Below are 25,577 nucleotides of genomic sequence, written 5' to 3' on the forward strand. Positions count from 1 at the left end.
ACAGTTGCTCTGCTGGAGGAATCTACAATTATCCCCACGAATGGAAAGAAAATGATTATAGATTTAACAAATGAAAGTCCTTCACAAATAAGATAAGGTAGCACAGCAATGATATCCTCTGGGTTTTACATGATGTTTAATTACTGGACAGCTGGAGGGATTAATGCTTGTGCATTATGCCCTGGCTCTCAGAAATTAAACATCATGTACAGCTGCCACTTTATCACTGCTTAAAGTATTAGAGCTCCTTCCAAAGCAGTAGAAATTGCAGAAAAATCCCCATTGTTACTTAGGAAGAATCGCAGCCTGTGTAATCGTGCTCGTCCTGAGTTCCATCAAAACAAAACAGCAAGAAGCTAGGGAGCTACCTTTAATTGCACTCTTACAGTAACAATAACGGTAGTTTCATTTTTCATCTATTGGACACTTGTTGTAACTAAATGTGAAATACTGCATTGATTTAAGGGTAGGGGTACGATAGCCGTTGCCTAAGTCAAGAATTAAGCCATAAAGCTGTGGGCTAAGCTGCATCAGAGCGCTGCACCTGAGGAAAAATGGCTTTGTTTTCCCTAATCCTGAACTCTTTAGTTCAGGTTTAGCAAAGCATCGACGCGGGCGGTGTTTCCCAGGGCGCCCGGCGCCCTGCCCAGTGCAGCAGCAGCAATCTTGGCGTGTTCGCATGGTGTTGATCTCTCAGTTTCAGATATTCTGTCCGTAGCAGTATGTTCCGTGAATAACTGATGCTTTAAAACATGGAGAAGAAGGCACAAAATGAAAACAAGGCAGTTCAGAGCTTAGGATTTTGCAATGTTTTCGTAAGGATGCCTGGCGGGAAAAAGAGCAGAGGCAAGGGGAGCATGCTGCAAACACCAATGCACATGACACGCACGCCCGCACACATCCCAAAATGATGATTTTCCACAGAATTGTGGAAGAATGGTACGAAATAACTATTTTCCTGCAAAGGTTTGCAGGTGGTCAAGAGCAGCACCTGCTACTGCAGGACTGTTACCTGTGCGCACCCACGGAAGCTGGGTCCTGCTGCTCTTTCCAGACTCTGCGTGGGGAAGCTGTCTCTGATTCTTCTTTCCCATCTTGGATATGTCATACTGTCAGAGGGGCAAAATTTGGCCTGGGGCTCATGTTTCTCCTCTGGGCGGTTGCTCTGCTGAGAATTGGAGCTATTTTCATACAAGGAAAATGTAATGGTTGGGTTAATTTTGCTTATGTTTTGCAAAGAAATTTGTTTCTTTGGTAAAATGTAACAGGGAGAGTTTAGCTCACAATACAATATGCTGCTTTTTTCCAAAAACTTCTAAATAATTGCAGGTAAGTATCATGTGAATCATGCATCACCTCAGCCCAAATTCAGCAAGGCACTGCCTTCTGCTTCAAAGCAATGGAGTCTTAAAAGGCAGATCTTACTGTCATGGCAATCGCCCAGCTATTAAATTGAGCGCAGTTAGCACATAACCCTTACACTTTTAATTGCAGGGAGTGTCACTCAGTGCTCAGATTTTGCATTTGAGCAGAAAATTGAAGGCATCTACAGATGATTGCCATTCTTTTGTGGTATTGTGGGTATGTTGCGTGGGTACCTTGCTGACATCAAAAAAAAAAAAATAGCTGTGCCCTAAGAGCTGTGTTGGTAAAAAGAATTAAGGACCAGTTGTTGCTGTATGAGACCGTTGATCTCTTCCCCTCCCAAAAGTACCTCCATGGTCTTGTAGTCATCGACTTGGTCTCTCATATGTGGTTATGTTCAGAGCCTTGAATCTGGCCACGCTGAATTCTACTGATTTTCCCGTTGTATCCCGGATACTCCTTTTTTGAAATGCTTTTCCCTTCGCATTAATTGCCTCGCAAACTGTTTTATTTCCAAAGGGTCTCTGTAAGTGTTGTTGCAGCTTGGTTTGAACTCTCTTTGGATCCCTCTTTCTGGAGAACTGAGAGACACCTTTGGTGAGCTGTGGGTGGGTGAGATTTTGCAGAAAGGTTTGTGAGACTCCCTGATTTTCCCTGGCTTTGCCTGCACCTTAGCTTCTGTGCCTTTTGCCTAAGAATTTGATTTTTTTTTTTTTTCCCTCCATACAAATGGTTGGGAACGTGTGGGCAAGGAGGAGCAGACAGGCTGTGCCATGACCCTGTACCACCTGGCTTGGATATGAAGATTTTGCCTTTCCATATTAGGAGAAAAATGGCACTTGCACATTTACCAAGAAAAAACAAATTATGCCATCTTTTGCTAATTTTAATGTGACTGAAGTATAGCTTTTAAGCTCATGATGCCCCAAGCTGGGCAAAAGAAACGAGAAACCAGTGGAAAAAGCAGGCAGCTGGAGTGAGACAGTTCTTGTCTCTGTATTAGCAGGTAAGCCCGGAGCTAATGGCAGGTAGGTGAGTTCTGTGCATGGGGCTCGTCCTGGCAAAGCAGCTACGATTTCAACTCTGTGGTGCCCAAATTAACTCCCGATCATGCAGAAAGGCCCGTGCAGGCCATCCTCGTAGCCGCAGGGGATGCTGCTGCGTCCGAGAGGTCTGCGAGCGCGGTCGCGTGTGCTGTCAGAGGAGGTTCGTTGCAGGATCCGGGCGCTCCTCTGTGCTGCCGGGTGCGCTGCGGCCGGGCCTTCCTCACCGATGCCGCCTCTGCGCGGCGACTGCAGAGCAGCCGCTAGCTCCGTGGATGGTCTCAGGTGTTTCTGAGGGATCTGCCGCGTTGGTGTCACTGGTAAAATTGCTATTTTAATAAGCAAATCGTGTCTGAGGGCATCGGAGTGACCACGTCCCAAACAGGCTCCAATTTTCAAAGCCAGTGAAGCAGCCTGTTAAATGCACCCCAGCATTATTTTTTTCTGTTTAAATTTTGTCCAGTATAAAGCATCACCAGTTTGATTCAGCTGATTACTCTTTTATATCCAATTAGAATATAATGATGGGTCTTTATCTTGCAAGGTCCCCATGGGGCGTCTCAGATTTGTGCAGAAAGCTGCATGGTATCAACCTTTGGTGCTCTGACAGCCTTCTGTTTTCACCCAAGTTGCCTTTTTTTTTTTTTTATTGTTAAATGCTGAACGCTGGTCTCACTTGTTCTTATTTCGATGTCATTTAAGGAGGAGAACCCTACGATAAACTCCTTGAGGTTTTCCTGGGGCAATATATGTATGGCAGGGCAGACTGCAAATGGGAGAGAGCAACCTTGTTGCCCATAGGTAGAAAAGATGGGGAGGAAATTTGAAGTTTACATATCTTTTAATGAGTAAGCTGCGTCTCTCCATAAATTGCGGGGTTATAATTAATTGTGTTTTCAGAAAATTAAGCCACTTTGAATGAATAGATGATTCTCAGAAAATGTATGCTAAATCGGTAAATACATTTTTGCACAAACTGTTATTTATCAGTGGGGGCTTTGGCATCCAGTTGCTCCACTATAATTAACGAATACTATGCAAATCCCGTGACGGAGAATGGAAAAATAACTCGTTTGCGTTTGAGGGGAGCAGCGTGGCAAAGGCAGCGAGTGCAGGCAAATATTAATTTGCTGAAGCACGTGCAGCGGCTCCTTAGCTACATGAGTGATCCGAACAATATCAGGAATTACTATTCCTTCTGCAGTCTTCGTCTATCTAAGCTTTTCGGTATCGATCACCATAGCAACGAGCGCTGCTAGCGGAGAGCCTGCAATCCAGCTGCGTTGTGCCCCTCGCGGGGGGCCCGGCGTTTTTGCGGAGCGACGCGCTCCAAGGGCAGCTTCGTTTACCTCCGCCTCTTGGGCTGCCCTTCCTGGAGGGCACCTTTCCCTGGGAAGCTGCTCTTCCCAGGCACGAATCCAGGCTTTAAAGGCTGGCATTTGACCAAAGAGCTGTATCAAATATTTGGTAAGCACACGTATTGTCTGCAGACCAAACAAATAGCTTGGATGCGGTTAAACATGAATGTCGATGCTCGTTAAATAAATCTAACGTGATAACAGCACTGGGAACTGGCCGGGGAGTTGCAGGTTAATTCAGCAACTCTGGTCTCTGTGACCTCCGTGATTCTGGTCCAGCTCTGAGATTAATTTCCAGGGCTGTGCTGGCCGAGTCTGCTCCTAAAGCAGGTTCCCGGGGCCGGTGGAGCCCAGGCATCCGCTGTTGCAGCCCAGGTCCCAATCCTTGACGCTCAGGGGCATTCCTGAAGTCAACCCACATCTCCTGGCAGGGTTCGAGCGGTGAAAAATCAACAGCAGACCCCTCTTTCCCTAGTACAACCTTAGCAGGTGCAACTCATCGCTTGGCTGCCTTAAAAAATCCAGTGTTGGAGCTAAGGAAGCAAGAAATTTGGAGCCATATTTCTTTGAGTTGCTTTAGAAGGTGTCAGAAAACAATACAATGTAATAGTTTATCTTACTTTCTTCTCTTCAGCCTCAGTAATTGCCCTTACCCACTTCACCACGTGTTTTAGCAAATGATTACCTTTCCATATGCCACTCATGTAATTTCCAGAGGAACTGACTCTTTTGGAGGAAAAAGATGAATTAACTATTGGACTCTTGCTGGCCAGCCAGAAGGGCTTAATTTAGGTTGGCAGAAGAAGCAGCTTTGCAGTCCGCTGTACATCGTTCCCAGCCCTTATTAACAGTGGAGGCCCTGTTTACCCCACGTGTCAGGGGTTTGTCCAGGCTTGGAGATCCATGCTTTGTAGAGATGCACAACCCCTTGTGAAAATGTTGTTGCACAGAAGTATCGAGAAGGGCGCTGGGTCTTTACGGCCATCTGCTTTACTTCCTAAGGACGTGCCCAAGAAGCATGTGGTGGAATTGCCTCCTTTTTTGGTGCGGTGCATGAGCTGAGGTTGTCCCTGCTGCACCCAATTACGCCACGAAGCCTCTGGCTGAATCCTGGCTCAGGGCAGAAATGCACCATCGCTGACACACTAAGTCCACATCTACAATATCTCTCGTTTGCTTTACTCCCTCTTTCCAAAGGCAGCTTCCACTCCTCTCTCCTTCAGAGATGTGACAAGATTGCAACAGAGGCTGCGAGGCAAAAATTGCGACTGTTGTGCTATTTGTGTCAGAATATAGGATAAGGCAGAAATTAATGCAAAGCACCTCTGGCATATGTTGTCTCTAGGCCAAAGCATATGTACATTGCCATTTAGGTTTGATCCTTTGCTCCCTAAAAATGCAAAAAATCTTAATGGTTTATGGTACTCTGTGGAACTGCTTTTGTAATTATGCTTATTTACTGCTTTGAAGCCTGTTGGTTAAACGCTTCTTGACAAACATTCCCAAGATTTCCATTGGGATCACTTCATATTTGAAGTACTTTTCGCACCTCAGAACACGGCACATATTTCTGTGGCGTTGAGCAAAGCAAGCTAATATTTGTTTCCTTTGTTTTGTGCAAAGAAGCTTTTAATAGGGCAGGCAGCAAAAATCCGAGAATGCAAACAAATTGCTCAAGTCAAAGAAAAAATACCCCAGTGATCATTTAATCACTATTCGAGGCATTTCTATTTTAATCCTTGAGAGCAGTGAAAAGCTGTGGTGGTGGATCTACCTGGGAACCCTACGGATTTATGCACGGAGGTGCAAGGTAAAGTGTCTCTGGGACTTCAGTTCCCCATCCCTGCAATTGCTCCGTAAGATAAGCTGTAATACTGCCCCTTACTCTGCAAACCAGCACCAGGCCGGGCAGCAGAGACCTAAAGAGCATGAGTGCGTTGGCTGCCGCCTGGGTGCAGAGGCAGCGCAGGCAGCTTTTCTGTGCACCGACGAGTCCCCACATGGCTGGGAGCTGCAGACCCTGCTTTACCCCGGCGTGCCCTGCGGAGCCCAGCTGGTGAGAGAGGTTGAAGGAAGGGTGGAGGATCGGCAGGTGTGTGCTGATCTGTAGGATCCACAGGTCGTTTTCCTTCTAGTTACGGGATACAGATAGAAAAATACGCACAAGTAAGAAAAAGAGGGGAAATGGGGGGTGCAAACTGGGGCTCTCTTCATTTTCGTGATCTCACTTCTGCCATGCAAAATGTTTGTGTCCGTCTCCCTGCGTGGCTGGGCTCCTGCTCCAGGTCCTTACGAGCGGGATTAGCCTCCTGTTAGTCATCTGATCTAAGTTTTCCTCTGTTCAGAGAGGAGGAAGATTAGGCCCCCCAAGGGACGGTCCTTATCCGAAGGCAGGTGGCAAAACTCCAAACTGCTTAATTTGACAGACAGAGCAGAGCAGATTTGGAAGCTGAAATGTAAGTAAGCCTCAGCCTAACAGTAACTCATGAAATTAATGAGCTAGTGAAAACATCCTTAATTGCTGGATAAATAGTTTCCTTCCCAGGTATAAAGCAGGCATAATACTTCAGGAGGGTACCGCGGGCTTCCTGCTGTAGTCCGTAAAGCTGGGGTGTAACAGCTCCTCTGCAGAGAGGCGGCTGCTTTCCCCATGTGCTTCCCATCGTAGCTAGCGGTGTTGTGTGATCTGTGGTTTATCGCAGGAGCTCTGCAGAAGGGACAGAAAATAGTTCTGCTGAAGACACACAAGCCCGCACGCACACACACATATCTCCCAGGTGCAATTAAAAAAAAAAAACCTTTCTTTGAGACTGGTTATTTAATTTGATGTAATTTGTAAAAGCCATGATTTTCCTGTAGATGCCTGAAACTGCTGATACAGAATATTTTTAAAAATCACTTGATGATTAAAAGTGTTTGCAGTGAATTTCTTCCAGGGCTTAGGTTCCCCCTCACTCGATGCGATGCAGCGGCTGCTAGCTGCCCGCCGCCGGGTGCTGGCAGCTCAGCCGGAGCGGGCTTCCCTGGCGGAGCCGGCTGCGGGCTTGCGAGCGGAGACTGGGAAACGTCTCGTTTGTACGTTAACGCTGAGTAGCGCTTTCCGGGAAGGCAGTCCACGTCTTGCAAAGGGCCTTACTGGCAGATTGCAGCTAAATTGATGCTCAGCTCACTAAATATTTACCCTACACATCCCACTTAATATGTCCAAAAGCAGGCGCGCTGTGAAATCCTCAAGCCTGATTCTGCGCTCGTTGAAAGGCAGGAGCCGGTAACGTCCGCACGGAGCCAGGGCCGCGCCGCCCCGGGCTGCTGCCCCTGCCTGCCGCGCTCTCGGTCCTGCTGCCCCATCCTGTCCGGCGCTGCCGGGGGCGCTGGGGAAGGCCACCCTGGCCTCCGAGCTTTGCCGGTGCCAACGGCTGCTTTACCGGCTCCGTTGCCTCCTCCTGCCCGGCCAGGAGGTCAGCGTTGCATCTTCACCCGCTCCTTGCAGTGCTGTTGGCCGCTGTGCCGAGCGTTTCGGGCTCGGCCAGCCGAGGAGATGCTTTTACCCCTCCCCTGGCTCGGACGGCGCTAAAGCGGGCGCAGCGGAAGGGATTGGAGGCTGGAGACCTCGCAGCTCACCCGTTTGCTTTTGTTCCCCAGCGTGTTCCCCCAACGAGTTCCAGTGCAGTAACAGGACGTGCATCTCCATCATCTTTGTGTGCGACGGGGACGACGACTGCGGGGACGGCAGTGACGAGCGCAAGTGCTCCCCTCTGACCTGCAACCCCAATGAGTTCCAGTGCAACAACAGCGTGTGCATCCCGGAGCTGTGGGTGTGCGACAACCAGCTGGACTGCGAGGACCAGTCGGACGAGTCCGTGGAGAAGTGCGGCTACGACGCCAAGGCGCTCACCACCTGCGCGGCCCACGAGTTCCAGTGCGGCAACGGCGAGTGCATCCACCTGAACTGGAAGTGCGATGGGGACGAGGACTGCAAGGACAAGTCCGACGAGCAGGATTGCCGTGAGTGCGGGCAGGGCCGAGGGGTCTCCTCGGCGGGGAGGGCAGCCAGAAGGCCACCGCGGGCTGTCTTTGAAGGCAGGTCTCGGATGCAAAGTGTCCGTGCAGCAGCTCTGTGCCCAGCAAGGCGCTGTGTGTCCCACGCGGCACAGCTCTGCGCCCAACCGGCAGGGTCAGGAATACCCCAAGCTCCTTTTTTGCTTTTCCCTGACAATTTGGTAGGGGCTGCGAGGGCTGCTGGGTGGTGGCGTGCTTCTGAGGAGATCTGTCTCACTGGAAAGGAAAGCCACAGAAAACGGGAAACATTTTCAAAGCCCTGGGCTGCATGGTGGGGTCGCAGCCTGGAGGTTAGAAGCCACAGTGCTAGAGGGAATATACGATCAGTAGAAAAAAAATAATTAATCATCTGCTCGTGAAGTTAGAGCACACTGAGTAAGGCAGGCAAGAACAGCACCTGTGAAGAATCCAGTTTGAAATGCACTTTGAGTTTGGCTTGTTAAAGGCACCAAGCTAATAAATAATGAATTTCTTTTCAGCTAGCTTTATGCATTTAACATGGTGTTGCTTGTGCGCATGGTATTTTTGAATGTTTCATCCATTTTTAGCCATTTAACTGTTCAAGCTGGCCACTTATCTGGGAAAGGAGAGACAAGAAAGGAAGAGCAAAATGTTTGTTAAAATATTCATAATCACAAGATTGAAATAATATAAAATATTTACATAGCTGTATATATTTAGCAGTCCTGACATTAGACCACCTTGGGGAAGGAAGGCAGCCCCCAGCTGCAGAAACTAGGTATTTTTACAAAAGTAGGTAAGAGAATATCCAATTACGGTCAGCTGTGGCTTTTCACACCCCTGACAACACCCTGTCCAGGCTGGTGAGCTCAGCACACCTCCAAGAGGAGGTGCGATCAGGCTCTTGGTGGCAGAGAGCACCAGGTGCAAATTTGGAGGCTTTTTTCTTTTTCTTTCTTTCTTTCTTTATTTATTTATTTACTTATTAGCAAGAATAGGAAGAAATAGTCCCAGACAGCAGCTTGGGCAGCAGGATGAGGCGCAGATAACGCCGGAGCTGCGATGGCTCCGACAGCGAGGCAGGGAGCAGCGGGGGGTTGTAGGAAGAGGCCAAGAGCGGAGCAGATGCCCGCGGGGTTTGCACGGGGAGCGTGTTTGGCTGCCAGGAGGCTGCTGCTGCCTCCCCCAGCCTCGTGCCGTGGCCCCAGGGAGGTTCTCTCCTTCGTGTCCCTGCAGACCAGGATTGAGCCACCGCAGAGCATAACCCTGCCGCCGCTTAGACAGCGGGGAGGGATCTCGAAAGCACCGGCCAGGAGAGGACTCGGGGCACCGCGTGCACACGTAGCCAGCGGGTTGCCTGCCTCGGGATCAAAACTGATGTTGCTTCATCGTCCTGAAGGCAGCTGTTGCTTGGATGCACGTGCCAGCAGTAAAGCAGCAACGTCTGCGAGGGCTGGAGGCCCTGCTGGACTTGAAGAGTTTAGGGGTTGACTTTTATTATTTCTTTCCTGGGCTGGAAATTCTCTTTTTTGAGCTTTATATTGGTGTGACGTGCAGCAAATTCCAGATGTGCAGCACTGCTCCAGCCCCTTAGCAGCAGGAACGGCACAAATACACGGGGTTCACCTTGATGCAGGCTGGCGATAACAGCAGTACCACTTCTCTTGCAAACGGGACGCGTACGGTTTCCGCGATGTATAAAATAGAGGGATGGGGGATAATGCTTTAAAAAAAGTGTTATGAGACCATCACCAGCCATTTGTTACAGTGTCTCTGGGGTGATGAATGAGTAGAGCAGGAATGAAGGGTACCAACTGGCAAACAGGCAGTGAGAGAGCAAATAAATAGGAAGGAATGAGCCATTTTGGGGAAGCTACGTGAGAACACTGGGTGGCTGTTTTTTCCCCCAGAGTTTATATTTAAATATGTATATAAAACGAACATCAGGTTAGATTTATTAGTCTTCAAATCTGGAAGGGTTATTTTTAAAAATATGTCCTTTAAAAATTCAGGTTAGGGCATCCAGGAGGGCAATTAAACCGTGGTTGCAACTAGAAAACAGATCTCCTGAGATGTGGCCTCGCACTTCTGCGCCTTCCCATCTGGAAAATGGAATTGAAGCATCTTGCAAACATTGGGCTTTTCTTGATATTAAGTTAATACTTGAAAAGCACTTTGCACACAAAAATTGCCATAAAATTGCGAAGTGAGTTGTTTCATGATGTCTGGTACAAATCCCCCTCTGTCATTTTGAACACAGAGACAGAAGAGACACAAGGGCAGACTTTGAATCTGGAATATATAGGCTGAATTTGAGTAACTCATCTTTATGCCCAATATTTGCAAATGGAAAGCATGACTGTTTTAGTGTGCTGGTTAATTTAGCAGGGTTTTAGTAAATCGTTTCCTGTTTGCTTTGTGGACCCGTGGAAATAGCTGTGAAGCTGCTGAGATTTCACTGATACAACCCTGCTACGGGAGAACAAAGTTCTCCTGCCTTTTTGTTAGCTTTAGACTTGGAAATCTTTCTATTAACGTTTAACGAAAACTGCTTCCTAGAAGAACTGGGGAGGCTACAGCTGATCGCAGTTAGTGGGATTCATAACAGCTGCCTTCCAGATCCGTAGCTGTTGTCTTGCAGATTTACATGATCACCCGCAGACCTGCTCCCGGGGCTCCCCCGGGCTTTGGTGGCCTGTGGAGCTGCTGCAGGGGTTGATCCCTGTGGTCAGAGCTGCAGGAGGAGCCACGTCGCTGTCTCCGCATTTAGAAGTCGCTGCTGAAAGCGTTAAATGAACTGGTTTTCCTGCCGGGGGGGTGGTCACATGGTGGCTAAGAGACATCCACAGCGAGGGAATTTAAGGCTAGACAGTAGGAAGAGCTTTGGAGCGGCCCAGGCTTAGGCAGAGGTCGGGGTGGCCTGGGGGAGGCTGGGTGCTCTGCGGTTCTTTGCGGTTTTTATGAATAGCGCGTGCGTGGCTTTCCTCTCTGAGGGGCGCTGCTGTTTCCGAGCCTTCTGCCTGTTCAGACCGTGTTTTCCTCAAGGCGAGGTCCCCGCTCCGCGCCAGCCCTGCAGCGGCTGCTCCTGCCGTCTCCGGCGCCCTGCCCGGGCTGCGGACGCACTAGAGCTCGGCCGAGTGAAGCCGTCCGAAGGCAGATCCTGCATCCCGTGGGACGCTAACGCCGTAACGTTTCGCAGTATTGACGCTGGCTCGCTTCATGTCTGTGGCCCTTCCTGAAAGTAGCAGTTTCTGTTTTAGAACTAGTTTGTCAGTTTTTTGAGGAATCGCTGACGTGTCGCTCTCGCCTCCCCGTAGCGCTGACCTCCTCTAGCGATTCGGAGGCAGTGGTTTTCTATCGCACGCTAGCCGGCTGCACTCGGCGAGATGGCAAGGCTGGAACTGAGATCTCTCAGGACGTGTGGCGTTAGTGGGGTTTTGAGAAAACACGGGGAAGACAGGCCCCCTTGGAAATAAGCTGTGTGACGGGTCGCGGGAACAAGGAGCCTGTTTGCTAGCGAGCCTGGGCTGCAGCCCTTCGCTGGGCAGAGCATGTCGGTACCTGCTGTGCTAGCTGCACGTGGCTAAAAGGTGTCACGCTGCAAGAGCCTGAAGCGCCGCGTGGCTAACGCTTGCGCGGTGTCTCTCTAAAGCTCTGGTGACCTGCCAGCCGGACGAGTTCCAGTGCGGCGACGGGACCTGCATCCACGGGGTGAAGCAGTGTGACAAGGTGCACGACTGTCCCGACAACAGCGACGAGGCCGGCTGCGTCCAAGGTACGTACGGGCAGCGCGCGTGAGCCCACAAGAGCTGCCCGGCCGCGGGCACGGACGCAGGCACGGGCCTGCTCCACCCCTCCTGGCTGAGAGCTTTAAGCCGTTCTGGCGGCAGTGCTGCTTGGGAGCAATGATTGCGCTGACCAGGCAGATTGCACGTCTTGAAAAGTTCCTTGCATGATATTCAGGCTTAATGTTCACTTGCTTAATCCCACCCTGTTTCTGCTAATGACACCCTCTTGAAGCTTAATGTCAGGCTGTTTGTTGTCACCAGCCTCATCTAACTTAGTTGCTTTCCTCTCTTGCCCGACACGACAGAGTCAGCATGTGAAAGTCCCAGCAAGTTTCAGTGTAAGAGTGGAGAGTGCATTGACGGAGGCAAAGTGTGCGATTCCCATAGAGACTGCAGGGACTGGTCTGACGAGCCTCTGAAAGAATGTGGTACAGTACTTGCCTTCTACGTGTTGCTCCTGTTGTAACTGCTTCCCCTCTCCTCCATCTGGCGCTCACAGCTTTGAGTGTAACCACATGTAGCTGCTAATGCTATTTCTCACTCTGTTCCTCCTCCCTCGCCTCTGCTCTCTCCGCATAGTTCACCACCCTTTACGTGACTGTAACTAGTGGCCGAGTCTGATCATTTGCAAGCTTGAACTGCCCTTCTCAGCTTAGCTTCTGCTCTTGGAGGGGTGTTTGAGCTGAGCACAGCCCGAGGAGCCAGGAATTCCCGCTCCCGGTGGGCGCTGGTGTCCTCTACAGCATGGAGCAGTTCCTTTAGCCTCACTGCCTAAATTATCCCGTAATTGAAGATGAGGATAACGTCATAAAGATGGCTTAGCACTGGGAACGAGCCTTGAAGGTGGAAACCCAGTGAGTGGCAGTGGCCACCAAGGGAGCCATTTCTAGATTTTACATGTGGTTGCCACTTCCTTAGGAATGGGAGCAGGTCGCTCTCTGCAGCGTCCTGCCGGACTCTGGGCTAGCACGAGTGACCAAGCTGCGGGCGCCCACCTGGCCTGCAGCTGCCTGGCAGAGTCAGCAGCCCCCGAAGCAACGGGCCACCCTGCCTGGGACAGCCAGCGACAGGCACTACAGCCCATCTTCACCCTCACTGGGCGCCAAGGGCAGCCCAGCCCTGGCCAGGCAGCTGGCTTCTCCCACCCTGTGTCCTCATGGAGCACCAGTAGCAGAGAACACGGTGCCTGTACGTGTATATAATTCCTCACGCTCAGGAGGAACCGTCAGGCTCTCCTCTGTGTCCAAGTGGTGCGTGTGCATGCCAGGGAGGATGCTCTTGCCCTGTGCTTCCAGTACGCCCTTGCTGTCTTCCGCACTAACCCGCGTCTCCCTGTCCTTCTGAGTGGGTGCTGCAGCTCGTCTGTCTGTGGAGGTCGCCCGTCGGAGCTGGCAGCCCGGCTGGTCTCGGGAGGCGGAGCAGCACGCTCGGCCTCGCTGCTGCGGCTGACTCGCTGCGATCCCAGGCTGGCAGGGAAGCGTCATTTGAATTAGGAAGCTGAAAGGAGAACAGCTCCCGAAAGAAACATGTTGCTTTAGGGCCGCAGAAATGATGCGTGTTGCCGTGAAGGTAAAGCGCGACCACGCAGCAGCCAGGAGACGCAGCACACGCTCCTCGCGTCAGTGTATCCGGCTGGCTGCGTGCCAGACCCTGCAGTGCCCTCCGCGGTTCCCTGCGAAGGCCCTGCAGAAGGCAGACCGTCGCTTCACTTGTTTCAGGTGTGCAGCGAGCACGCTGCTGGAGCCTGGGAGCGGGGCTGCGGCTGCCCGCAGGCTGCTCCCTGCCTGGCCTCTGCGCACTGTGGACTGGGAACTGCAGCAAGCAAAGCAGCGCTTGATTCACTGTCTCTAAATCCGTTCCACAAAGCACCTCTGAAACCAGGGGAATCATCCAAATGAATGTTTGCTTGTTAGTTGAAACAGCCTTTGGTAGTGTTTTGCAGCGCGTGGGTGTGCATGTTTATGACCCAATTTGCTAGAGGCCTGTGCAAGCGTAGTAATAGGAGACATCCATTAATAAACATCACTGAGGAGTGACAACACACAATGTGACTCTGTGGACAGCTTCTTGGAGCCTAGTGAACTTGCCCCATTAATAATGTATTGCTATCTGTGTCTGTATGTCTTTGATAGGAAGGTGAAAGCATCCCGCAGCTGAGATGGGGTTCCTTCTGGCATGATATTTTCCTGGTCTTACTGACTTTAATTGGCTTGTGGTTGTTTTCATTTTCTTCCAAGAATACCAGTTTAATGGCCCTGCTGTACTGCTCACCTGCAGTGTGCAAGGAGACAAGAAGTAAAAGACAAATGAAAAATTTGGCTTTAAATTGCCTTAAGGATTGAAACAAATCAATTTTGTGTGTTCCAGTGAGCCACTATTGCTGAAATCCCACAGCTTCTGTTCAGCAGCCCTACCCGGGGGGAGGCCCTTCTCCTCGCCCTGCGTGCGTTAATTACAGCAACAAGAAATGTTACTGCGCGCAGACATGAGAACCCCTCGTGCCAGCCTTCCTCAGCTTCTAATTCAGCTGTTGTTACAAAGATCCATTCCGTGTGTTCTTCATTTCAGTGGGATAAGAGAGGCGACCTTGGATTAGGCAGGGACCCGGGACAGGGCAGGGGCCGTAGCTCTGTGACCTGCACACTTGGGCTGGTGCAGCTGCCAGCAGAGCCTGTGGTGTGGGTGGTGTCCGTGGGAGGACTGTGCACCTCACTCTTAATGGAGCATCTCTGATGGACTATACTTCGGTCGTTTCAGGAATTGTCACATGTATCATTCCTTGGAGCTAGCTGGGAAAGTAGTGCAGCGTTTCAAAATAGGGGCTCCGGGGAAAGAGGTTCCCCAAGCATGAATTATTAAAGCTCAAGGAGACTGTTCAGAGAAGTCAACATGAACGAGCACATGGGGAAAGAGGAGCTTCCTGGAGAGAGCCCCTCAGTCCCTTGGAAGTCCCTCACATCTGGCAGAACATATTTGAAGCAGCAGCCCTCAGATGGGCTGAGATGTGGAGATTTGCATAGGCGATGTCCCCAGGGCTCCCTGCCTGCTTAGCCACTAGCTTTTAATCCAGATGATCCTCCAGTGTTGGTTTGAGGGGAAAAAAGAAGCAAGAAAGAGAGATAGTGGTGGCTTCCTACATGCAAAGTCATTCATATGCTCTGTGTGGCCAGCTCCTGGCCACCAAAAGCTGATAGCCATGGGGAAATCTCTGAGGACCTCGACATCTCTTAGTTTTATTCAGTCTAATGATTGAAACCCCTCCTTTTTAATAGATAATCTCTATACCTCTTCCAGGTACAAATGAATGCTCTATGAACAACGGTGGCTGCTCACACATATGTAAAGACTTGAAGATTGGTTATGAATGTGAATGCCCTCCCGGATACAAGCTTCTGGATAAAAAAACATGTGGAGGTAATTCACATGCAAACAGCAGTTCCCTGTGTTTCACCATATAGAGACATGATTATAGTCACTCCAGTATTGCTCCATCACAGATGGTTTGATTTCGAGTTATTGATGGGTTTCAAACACTCCTTTCAGACATAGATGAATGTGAGAATCCAGACGCTTGTAGCCAGATCTGCATTAATTACAAAGGGGACTACAAATGCGAGTGCTACGAGGGATACGAGATGGACACCCTGTCCAAGAACTGCAAAGCTGTAGGTAAGACAACTCCGCAGGCCCTTAAGTGCCGCTTGCTCCACATCACAACTCTGATAAGGAGACAAGGCTGGGCAAGTGGAGACGAAAGGAAACTAGCAAGCGAAGACGTTCATTTCAAGGAGCACAGAACTGCTGCAGCGATAGCAGATGCATCTCTAGGCAAGAACTACTGATCATGCAGATCAGAATATTTTAACAGTGTGCAGAGCAAGATTGCAGTCACTAGTTGGCTGTTTGAAGCTCAAACTAGAAAAGAAAGTCTCTTGACAGATGTTGTTAAAAACAGTGCAGCAAAAACATTTAGCGGTAGTAGTAGTAAAAAGAAGAAAACAACCCAATTAAAACATGGTGGGTTAGTTACCTCTCCCCTGCCCCAGCCACCTACATAAATACCCACGTGAACACCAGAAGTTTGCTTAGCTTATTGCAAAAATGTATGTTTGTGTCAGAGGGGTAGAAAATTGAACTGTGCAAGATTAAGTGTTAGTCATGATGAAGGTTTGTTTAATGGAAACTGGGTTTCTTGGGGAGGGGTGAATTACCTGCAGCGTAGAATTGCCCTTCTCACGTTATCCTGCACATCCAGATGGCCTCTTTTTTCCCAGGTTCTTTATGGTACTACAGTGTCCTGCTGTCCTATTCAAGTCTATTAGTCTTACAGTCTGCAGTGAGTTGGGCCTGACTCACATCTGGAGACACTTGTCAGCTCATTGATCAGAACACTCTGTTGTGTATCCTGGGAGCCCTGCAGAGCCCCCTATTTCAGAGCTAGAACCTCGTCCCAGCTCTTCCCTTCCAAAGTCATGTTCCTCAGTCCCCTTTTGCCTTTTTCAGTGAAAGCGTGCGCTTCCCTAGGATCTTCTACTTGTTGGACACAAACTAGTCTAAACCAGTAAGGTCGTTTTTGAGTCTCCCATCTTGTCCATACTTCCAAAGGGGATGGATATTTCCCAGAGTTTTGCTCGTGGCTTACTAGCAGAATGGGCAGGCCGACAGCTGATGTGTGTCCAGCAAGCAGAAGAGGTGCCTCGGTCCCCCGTGTCCCTGTGTAACAGCTCTGCTTCTGGAAGCCATTGACACTTGCTTCTGGTGCGGTACAAAGCTTCCTCACAAAGCAGAACTGTCAGTGACTGCTGTTCACTTTGGTTTCGTTTGAGGAATGTGAGCTCGGTCAAGTCCTTGGATCCGCTGCTAAAATGACAAATGCGGTTATTTTCTGTAACAGGCAAGAGTCCATACCTGATCTTCACCAATCGCCATGAAGTTCGCAAGATAGACCTAGTGAAAAGGGACTACTCTCGCATCATTCCCATGCTGAAGAACGTCGTGGCGCTGGACGTGGAGGTGGCAACAAACAGAATATATTGGTGTGATTTGTTCTACCGAAAAATCTACAGGTAAGGGCCGAGGGAGGATGTGTGTTTTGGTGCCCTTCCAAAGATGTGGTTCAGTCCCTGCCCCACAAGGACAGTCTGCTGTGAACATGGCGGAGTGCAGTGAACTCAGGGAACCTGAGGGCTTTTCTTCCCATACTTGACTCCCTGTTGTGACCCAAACTTCATGAGCTTTTCAGAAAAGAAATCAGGGGCTTGTGCAGTTACTGATCTGATAATACAGAAAGGCCTTTTGTCAGTGTAGATCCTGCTGCCTTTGTACAACTACGTGTAGACTCTCGTTTACTGTATCATAATACTGCTAAGTGATACTACAGGAGACTGCAGCCACGCTGTGCTGGGGACTTGCTGTACAAGAAACCACACAGGACTTGGCATCTGAAAGCACAAAGGAGGCAAACAGTGCGAGAAAGGAAGTTGCAACACAGACATTAGTTGACCACTCCAGTCTCTTATAGACCTGGGTTTAAATTCACAGCATTTGACTGCTTCCTATATTCTGGATTTCTCTTTCTCTCTCCTTCTTCAGGCTTTTTTTATGGCATCCATCACAGTATTGCCTATCAAAAAATGCATTTAATTTATGCGTTGAAAATCCCCTATGTATATTCTGATTTGCATAGCTGTGGCACCACAGCGATGTGTCGTGGATTTTAGTTTAATAATCAGGGAAAGGTTGATTGTTTTCAGTGCCTAGGAGCCAAGTCAGGCTTTCTGCAGGCTGTAGCAACTCCCATGCCATTGGCAGGGAAACCTGCCTCAACTGTGCAGAGTATTAAGCACGCGGGTAGCTAGCCTGGTACGCTGAGCAACCCTGGGGAGCCCTAAAAATGAGGAGAAGATTCAGAAGAAAGGTGGCTGTTTTCACTGTCTGATACTGTAGGGACAGCTGGGGCCGGTAGGGGCTATGTATTCATACGGGCTCAAGACACACTGCTCCTTCTGCCACTCTCTGGGGCTGGGGCACCCAGAACACTGTTCATACCCTGAGCGTGGCTATATCAAGCCGTTTTCTTTTTCCAAACAGCAGGATTTTCATCTCCCTCCTGCTTTTGTTAGCTTTAAGTCCCAGCTTTTTTGCAGAGCGACCTGTGTCGTCATCATTTCTTAAAAACTAATATTCCCGTTTAAGATATCACTAATATGAAACATTTCAAAACAAAAGGGCATCATGTCCCTCCAGCAGAAAACAGGACTCCGCCTGCAGGGAACAACAGTCCATAATTATGAAAGGATATTGCAAGGTGCAAACTGTGGTCCAGGACATAATTGCTGGCAAGAGATCCCATCTTCCTTAATATTTGCCTTGCTTCCCTTTCCAGCCCCTCTCCCATCGAAGAGATGCCCCCAGGGGTGTCAGAAGATATTTTACAGTATTTAGTTACTAAGAGAAGTGAGATGTCACCTCTGTATTTCAACACTCTTGTTCTGAAAGCCCCATGCACCCCTCTCAGCTTCCCCACGTATGTAACAAGTCATGGTCAGGGTGCAATGCAGCAGCTCACCAAAGTGTTGCACAGGAAGTGTCAAAAATGATATATTTCCCTGGGGAAGATTGAGCTGACCTGAAATTGTGTACGCAGAACACATGGTGTTCATCATACACAAACACCAGAGGCTTGGCAGCATCATCGGACACCCCGCAAAGGCCTCTGATGATACCATTCGTTTGGTGTTGGGGCAGAGAGAAATGTAGCTCCTTCTGGCTCGCCCTGGAACACCTTCTGCAGATGCAGTATCCTCCTGATAATCTGCTTAGCCGTTCCAGCCTGAGCTGCAGACTGTGCCGTAACACGAGCGCTTTTTACTTGGAGACATTTGTTTCCAAGTCTCTCAACTGCTGCTTGAGAGCTCAGCTCCAATAAAAGCTAGCTTTGCGCTCCCTGGCCGAAGGCAGGCTAGCTGGGGAATGGGAGATGGAATCATCTTGGAGTTTCAGTCATTCAGGGAGAAAAACACCTTTCTGTTATTTTGTAACTTTTTAAAGATGTACTAAATTATTCTAAGAACCAGACTAAGCTCTTAGAAACATGGATGCAGACTCAGAATAACTCCGTATCAGTTCACTGAAAGTAACTGATAATTCTGCAACACATTTGAACACATTTATTTGCATGTTAAGTTCAATGCTGTTCAGCAGAGCACAGGAGATTATACTTCAGCTGTCCATAAATCCCCTAAATCGACATTATTGAAGTTAGGTGCACTATGTTACAAGTTTTGCTGAATTATGCAGTTACAGCAGGAAGCAGATAGAAAAATAAAATGATAGTTCCCTGTCCTGCAAATCCCTGCCACCCAAGTAGAGAGAAATACAAACAAATGGTAGGAGAAAGCAGTGGAATAATGCAGCATGCAGCCATACAGGTTAATCGCGCTGCCACGCACACGCTTCCTTTCCTTGGGGTAGAATGGTTCTGCCCAGCATTCAGCTGTCTCTGCGCACCTCTGCACGGCCCTCTCCGTGCCTTGCATCAGTCCAGCGACGAGTCTTGTCTTTGCAGTGCCTACATAGACAAAGCGAGCGACACAGCTGAGCAGGTGATTTTAATAGACAGCCAGCTGAACTCCCCTGAGGGACTCGCGATAGACTGGGTGCATAAGAACATCTACTGGACGGATTCGGGAAACAAGACTATCTCGGTTGCCACTGCAGATGGAAGCAGGAGGAGGACACTTTTCAACAGCGACCTCAGTGAGCCGAGAGCCATTGCTGTCGATCCCACGCGGAGGTACGTGTGAAACAGTCCCTTGTCCCCAAACAGTCCCTTGTCTTACAGGGACGTTCCAGTCCTCATCTGCCTCTCTTACAGACTCAAAGATGGTTCTCATCTCATCAAGTCTTACAGATACCCTGATTTTAATTATATGATTAGCTCCATTAAAGTGGGACTGCTGAGATACCTCAAGTATATCTTTGCAAGGCCCCTGCAGAGAAAAAGTCCTGAAAATAATGTAGGTCACAAGTCAGCTGTTTCAGGCTGTGTTGGGGACTCAAGTAGTCTGACAGGAGTATGTGCTACTTGGGTGGTAAGTGAAGGCCAGAGATCTAGCGGAGATACCAGGGGATAGTTTGGATGGGGATACCAAGGTGAGGTTTTGCACTCAAATGCAGGGTTTGTGGCAGAGCAGCCTGTGGGCAGTGTGTGCAGCAGGAGCATGGTGGCTACCAGGCACGTATCAGACCAAACCGAAGTGGCTGAGGGGCTTTGCAAAATCGAGCAGAGTGCACTGTACCTCCTCATCAGATTAGTAACACGTATTCTTTACCATTGGGTCTGATTTCTTGTTCTTGGCTCTTTCAGGTTCATGTATTGGTCTGACTGGGGAGACAAAGCTAAGATTGAGAAGGCAGGCCTGAACGGTGTGGGGCGGCAAGTGCTGGTGACTGACAACATTGAGTGGCCTAATGGCATCACGCTTGGTAAGTACCAAGGTTGGAGCTACAGCATCCGTTTGTGGCTGATGTCAGTTTAGTTTTATTGCCACACAGCAAAACTGTGAATGGTGCAAAGGCACCTGCGCTCAAAAATCCTGGAAATACTGTCACTCACTGCTCACTGCCATGAGAGATTCAGTTTCAGTAGCAAGCCTGGGGTTAGGCAAGTAAGTGTGGCCACACTCAGAATCTCATACTGCAAGCACTTCAGGTTGCTTTTAGGTAGGTCTTAAGGGAGAGTGATGGTTTTGAGGAGGATGCAGAGCTGCAAAAGCCTTTTGGAAGTCTGGGAGGTATCACAAGGACCTTCTCTGGTCCTGCCTAGGAGGCAGCATCAAGGTCCTACTTTGGACTAATGCATGGTACATCAAGCAGAGAGACATTATCGTGTGGAGTCAGTTCCCCATGGGCTGGGCCACCCAGCAGTTCTGGATGGGGTCAGCGGAAGCCATCTCAGCCCGTATCCCACGTCCTGCTGGCACACAGAGGGCTGCGGTTGTTCCTGACTGCAGCACTGAGCAGCAGGAGTGGAAAGAAGGTTTCCTTGCACCCAGAGGACAGTAGGGGACTGCCTGGTCTGGAGTTACAGCCATGTGTCTGCTTGACACCATTCAGAGGAGAGGTTCTCTGCTTAGCTTCATATTACAAAATTCTGGCCGTAATGAGGATTACCTAGCACAGTGTCAAACGGCTAATGCTGCAATAATGTTATCCTTCGGTAATTAAGAAATTAATTAATAGCTTGTTTAATTATAGAATTTGTGGTATTTTGGCACTCATCCACTTGCATTCAGTTTAATGAATCTCATCCAAAATAACTAAATCTGCTCCAGGAAGAGAAATTCTGTTCATAATATTCTAAATAATCTTGAATTCTACCTTCCTGCTTTTACTTATACTCTCCTCAAAATCTGGCTGGTTTGTCAGAAGAGTGTCCCTATCACCTGTGTTCCCCTGGCAAGCAGCATACGAAGGGTTTCTGGAACCTAGGAGTCTTTTTTCACTGAAAAATGTGTAAATCTCACAGCTCCTCCAGAGAGGTGTTTCATTTCAATCACAGTCGTTCTCCAACAAGAGGCCAAGGACTGAATACCTCCAGACTGACGAAGTTTCTCACTCAGTGAGGGGCATTGATAGAGTGATCTGGGAAGCCCACACTGCCACTGGCCTGTTCCTCCTGGTAACAAAAGAACCTCATTGTACAGGGCTGTCAATCAGGCATTCCCCCCACAGACAACAGAATGTTCCTCCTTTTTAATCTTATTTATAGGGTCTTATCCCAGCATATCTGGGCACTGAATCAAAATCAGAACTACTGTTTAAAAAAAAAAAAAAAGGAAAAAAAAGCCCAATAATAAAGAGATTAGTCATGCTGCCAGCAGGAAAAACATGCTAGGCAAGAGAAAAGAGTAGCTAGAGCTGTGTGTAATTTTGCTTCATTGTGTTTCACTTCTCAGATTTGCTGAATCAGCGTCTCTACTGGGTAGACTCCAAATTGCATTCACTGTCCTGCATTGATTTCAATGGCAGCAACAGAAAAGTTCTGATCTCTTCTGTTGATGATCTGAGCCATCCTTTCGGCTTAGCAGTGTTTGAGGTAAGAGTCAAGGATGGACGCAGAACAGACTGGAGATTGCAAGGGGTCTCAAAGCTCTTACTGAAAGCTCTGCCTTTTGCACAGCACAGAAAGCTCAGTGAGGGCAGCTGCTGCTATCGAAACTGATTAACTTGGTGTGGGTTCAGCAGGGCAAATCATTTTCCAGAGCTCCTCATCAGGAGCAGTGCCGTATCTCGTGCTCTTAACGCACTACCAGTGAATTGGTGAGGGCAGGTGATGCCATTGTAGCACAAAACTCTAATGGGATTCCCTCCATTTGAATTGAATCAACTGTCCATGCAAAGGCCAGAATTGTTGGCAAGGGAACGGAGAAGCTGCTTACTATGATGAGCAGGTGGGACAGCTATTCACCAACTGACTCTGCAAAAGCTTGTGTCTTTTGAGAAGCCAGACTTTAAGGGGAGCTGCATGGGCCCACAGCAGCCTCTCAGCCTGTAGCTGAGCCTTCTGCTGCTCTCAGAGAGCACACCGTGGTTCACACGTGTTTGCCTGTCTGTGTAGGTGTTGCATTTTCTGGTGCCAAGAGAACCGTCAGGGGAGGCCCTTTAAATCTTCCTTTCAGCCTTGCAGACTGATTGTTTCCATTGTTCGTGTGGCCACCGCAGCATCTGCAGAAGTCTCCTCAGAAACGTTTTCACCAGTCTCTTAGGAATCTGCAGGCTTCAACTGGGATTATCTGTACCAGTAAAGGCACTCGCAGGGCTCCCTCTGCAGTCACTGCACACCAGTGCATTGCTGATGGTGAAGGCTTGGTATTTAAAAAAGAGTGTTATTGGTTCACCTAGTTTAAAGTCCAGTAATTCTCTTTCAGGCTGAACTGCTTCAGTTATGACATGTATACCCTGCTACACATCAGAGAAACTTCTCATTCCAAAAATCACAGCTGTCATCCTACAAGTACATAAGCCTGTTTTCATAAAGTCTTTAGGCTTCTAACACTTCAGTACATTCCACTGAAAACTCGATTGCTCTCGTAGATTCGGTACACTCTGCATGATGTAACATTCAGTGTCGCACTATAGACTGACTAAGAGCAACTCAGTAATTAAGTGGTACAGTTCAGATCCTCAGAAGTCACCAGTGAAAAAAAAAACCTTCTGACATCTGCAGAAATCACCACATAAGCAGGCATCCAGATTTCTGCATTAGGTATATACAGGTATATATTAGGTTATACACACACACACACTCATATATATATATATGTATATATATACACATATATGTATATATGTATATATATATGTACATATATATGTACATATATAAGGTTTATGGAGTGGCAGGGCTCATGGCTAACAGCCTCCTTGCAATTTGTATCTCATGCTTAAGATCTAAAGCATATATTCAAGACTGCGCATTCTCCCTCCTAGCTCTAGAGTTCTCCAGGGGTGAAAGACCTAATTTAAATCCCTGCTTTACCTGGATGGAAGCAGAGAGACATCCAGCCCTGCCCTGTCCTGGATTGCCTACAGTGGATGGCTTGGAGCAGTGGAGTCCGAGTTCTGTAGCTAAGCCCCTTTTTGTGAATATCTAAATGATTATGGGAACAAAAGTTTGACCTTTAACACCTCTGTCTAGGTAAACTGTAGCAGAGAAGGGGGATCTGGTTAGCGCACTGCCAAGGTGTGCATCAAAGCCTCCTTTCCTTTCTCTTTATTTCACGCATCAAGGTTGGCTTTTGACTCAGCAAAACCTCTTCCTTAAAATCTTCCAGGTGAGCTGTCAGCACTGGCCTCTTCATAGATACCTGTTTAGTCTAGGTCATATCTTTGGAAAGGAGAAAACAATCAGCAAAGATGATAACCAAAGTTTCTAGCAAACCCCTTTGTTCTGTTCATAATCCACCCTGTTTAAAAAAAAAAAAAATGCTCAGAAACAGAATGGATACAACTCTTCTAAATTTAAGCAGATTTCTGCTTCCTCTTCTCAGTCCCATAATTAGAAATACTGAGAGTTACTGACTGCTTGTACAATCACTGTAGGATTGCTGTATGTCTAAACATTAGAGGTGACATTCCCCCCCCCCCCCCCCCCAAAAAAAAAAAAAAAAAAAAAAAAAAGTGTCCCTCAGTAGGAACAGCAGTGCATTGACTTCCTGAACGCTGGTGTTTAATTCAACTTGAACCAGATTTGAACGCAGTCAGATCAGAAATCCTATGCATTTGCTTGCAGGACAGAGTGTTTTGGACTGACCTGGAGAATGAAGCAATCTTCAGTGCAAATAGGCTGAATGGCTTGGACATCTCCGTTTTAGCAGAAAATCTCAATAATCCTCATGATATTGTGGTATTTCATGAATTAAAGCAGCCCAAAGGTAAGAAAGACATGTCCTCAGAGTCTCATGTCCCTAAATCACAATTATTTGAGCTAGTTAATGAAGTGCCTCCTGATGGTTCTTGATGAAGGAGAGAAAGCACAGGTAATAATGAAAAATCAATGCCTAATGTTTGAAGTTCCTGCATAATTAATTCAGCAGCAGCATTTATTGAAAAGTACCCAATTTGTTAATAGCTGTTTAATTAGCATCTTTGATAACAGGGAGTTACTCTCATCTCTTTGATGCTTGCTATTCATTATATATTTTGGCTGTACTGCAATCCGGAAGTATAATTACAGCAAGGTAAGCGTACGTGTAATGGCATTCACCTCCTGGCTTCAGCAACAGCCGTGAAGAGGAAGTGGCACAGGCTTCAGTGCAGCCTCGCAACCTGGGAGAGTTACCTGGTTCCCTCTGGGATCCTGCGGCCAGCCCTGAAGCCTCGGCCATCGCGTTTTCATGGCGTTTGTTACTTGAACTTTTTAAAGTTCTCTCTGCCCTTGACGCGGCAGAGAGAATCTTGAGAGGCTGCCTGAAGAAAATGCCTAATATAATAGATATCTTGAGTCAGAAACTGGCTTCATATGCAAAATTCAGCATGAGAAAAGTTCAGTGAAAAAAAAAAGGCTTGTCTCTAGCTGACATTAATTGTGAGGGAATGTACAGCTGGATGGAGGATGTTCTCCTGGTTCAGCAGCAACAGCAGTCTGTGAATGTTCTAAATTATAATTAATGGTCATCAACAAGTCATTCAAATACTATCTTTACTGTGTTGTATTTGGACCATTAGCTTGTAAATGACTACGTTTGATCAAAAAGGCAAATGGAGCCCCAAAAGGCAATTTAAGCTTTTATCTGCTAATCTCTCTTTACAGATTTTAAGGTAGATCTATTAAGTTTCACTGTACTCCGAACTGTAAAGATGATTAAGCAGACAGATGAATTGAGGTAGGGAGTGGAAGAAAGGCTTCTTAAAAAAACTGATATTTCTTTGCCAAAAGCAACAAATAAATAATTAGAAAAATAACTTGTCTCTTCTTTCATCCTCAAACAGCTCCAGATTCCTGTGAGCTCAGTCCCCAACCAAATGGAGGCTGTGAGTATTTGTGTCTGCCTGCACCTCAAATCTCTCCTCATTCTCCCAAGTATACATGTGCCTGTCCTGACAACATGTGGCTGGGTCCTGACATGAAAAAATGCTACAAAGGTAAATAAAACCACTCAGTGTTCCACCATTCAAACAAAGCAATATTTACAGCATCAGTGAAAATATTTCCTGATGCTGGAACAAAAAATGTTAGTTTTTGTAAACCACGTCCTTCCTGGCTTCTGAACACAGCTCTGTGGTCGTCTTTATTGAAAGCTTAAGTATTCTGGGAAGCCTAACCAGAAAAAGCTAACAGCATGAAGAGGAAAAAAGAGATGAAGCCCAGCACTGAAAATGTGACTGTAAATCATTAAAATTTGCCATATTAGTGCTGTATAGGTACTGAATCTTTAGAGGCCATAGTCATTGCTGATATCTTGAACAGACTAGTGTTTCCAATGTAATTTTCCCTAATG

General features: G+C 47.9%; 1 protein-coding gene across 1 annotated transcript in view; it reads left to right on the forward strand.

The window, feature by feature from the left end:
* Positions 1 to 25,577, forward strand: part of LRP8 (LDL receptor related protein 8) — a 169,426-nt gene that overhangs the window by 139,544 nt on the left and 4,305 nt on the right. The window contains exons 5-14 of the mRNA XM_062581114.1: positions 7,409 to 7,771; positions 11,439 to 11,561; positions 14,869 to 14,988; positions 15,118 to 15,243; positions 16,469 to 16,640; positions 19,142 to 19,369; positions 19,943 to 20,061; positions 21,534 to 21,673; positions 23,870 to 24,011; positions 25,069 to 25,221. Of these exons, the coding sequence (XP_062437098.1) occupies positions 7,409 to 7,771; positions 11,439 to 11,561; positions 14,869 to 14,988; positions 15,118 to 15,243; positions 16,469 to 16,640; positions 19,142 to 19,369; positions 19,943 to 20,061; positions 21,534 to 21,673; positions 23,870 to 24,011; positions 25,069 to 25,221 (1,686 nt within the window). The remainder of the gene's footprint in view (positions 1 to 7,408; positions 7,772 to 11,438; positions 11,562 to 14,868; positions 14,989 to 15,117; positions 15,244 to 16,468; positions 16,641 to 19,141; positions 19,370 to 19,942; positions 20,062 to 21,533; positions 21,674 to 23,869; positions 24,012 to 25,068; positions 25,222 to 25,577) is intronic.

Source organism: Rhea pennata, chromosome 8 (genome assembly GCF_028389875.1).
Source record: "Rhea pennata isolate bPtePen1 chromosome 8, bPtePen1.pri, whole genome shotgun sequence".
NCBI lineage: Eukaryota > Metazoa > Chordata > Aves > Rheiformes > Rheidae > Rhea > Rhea pennata.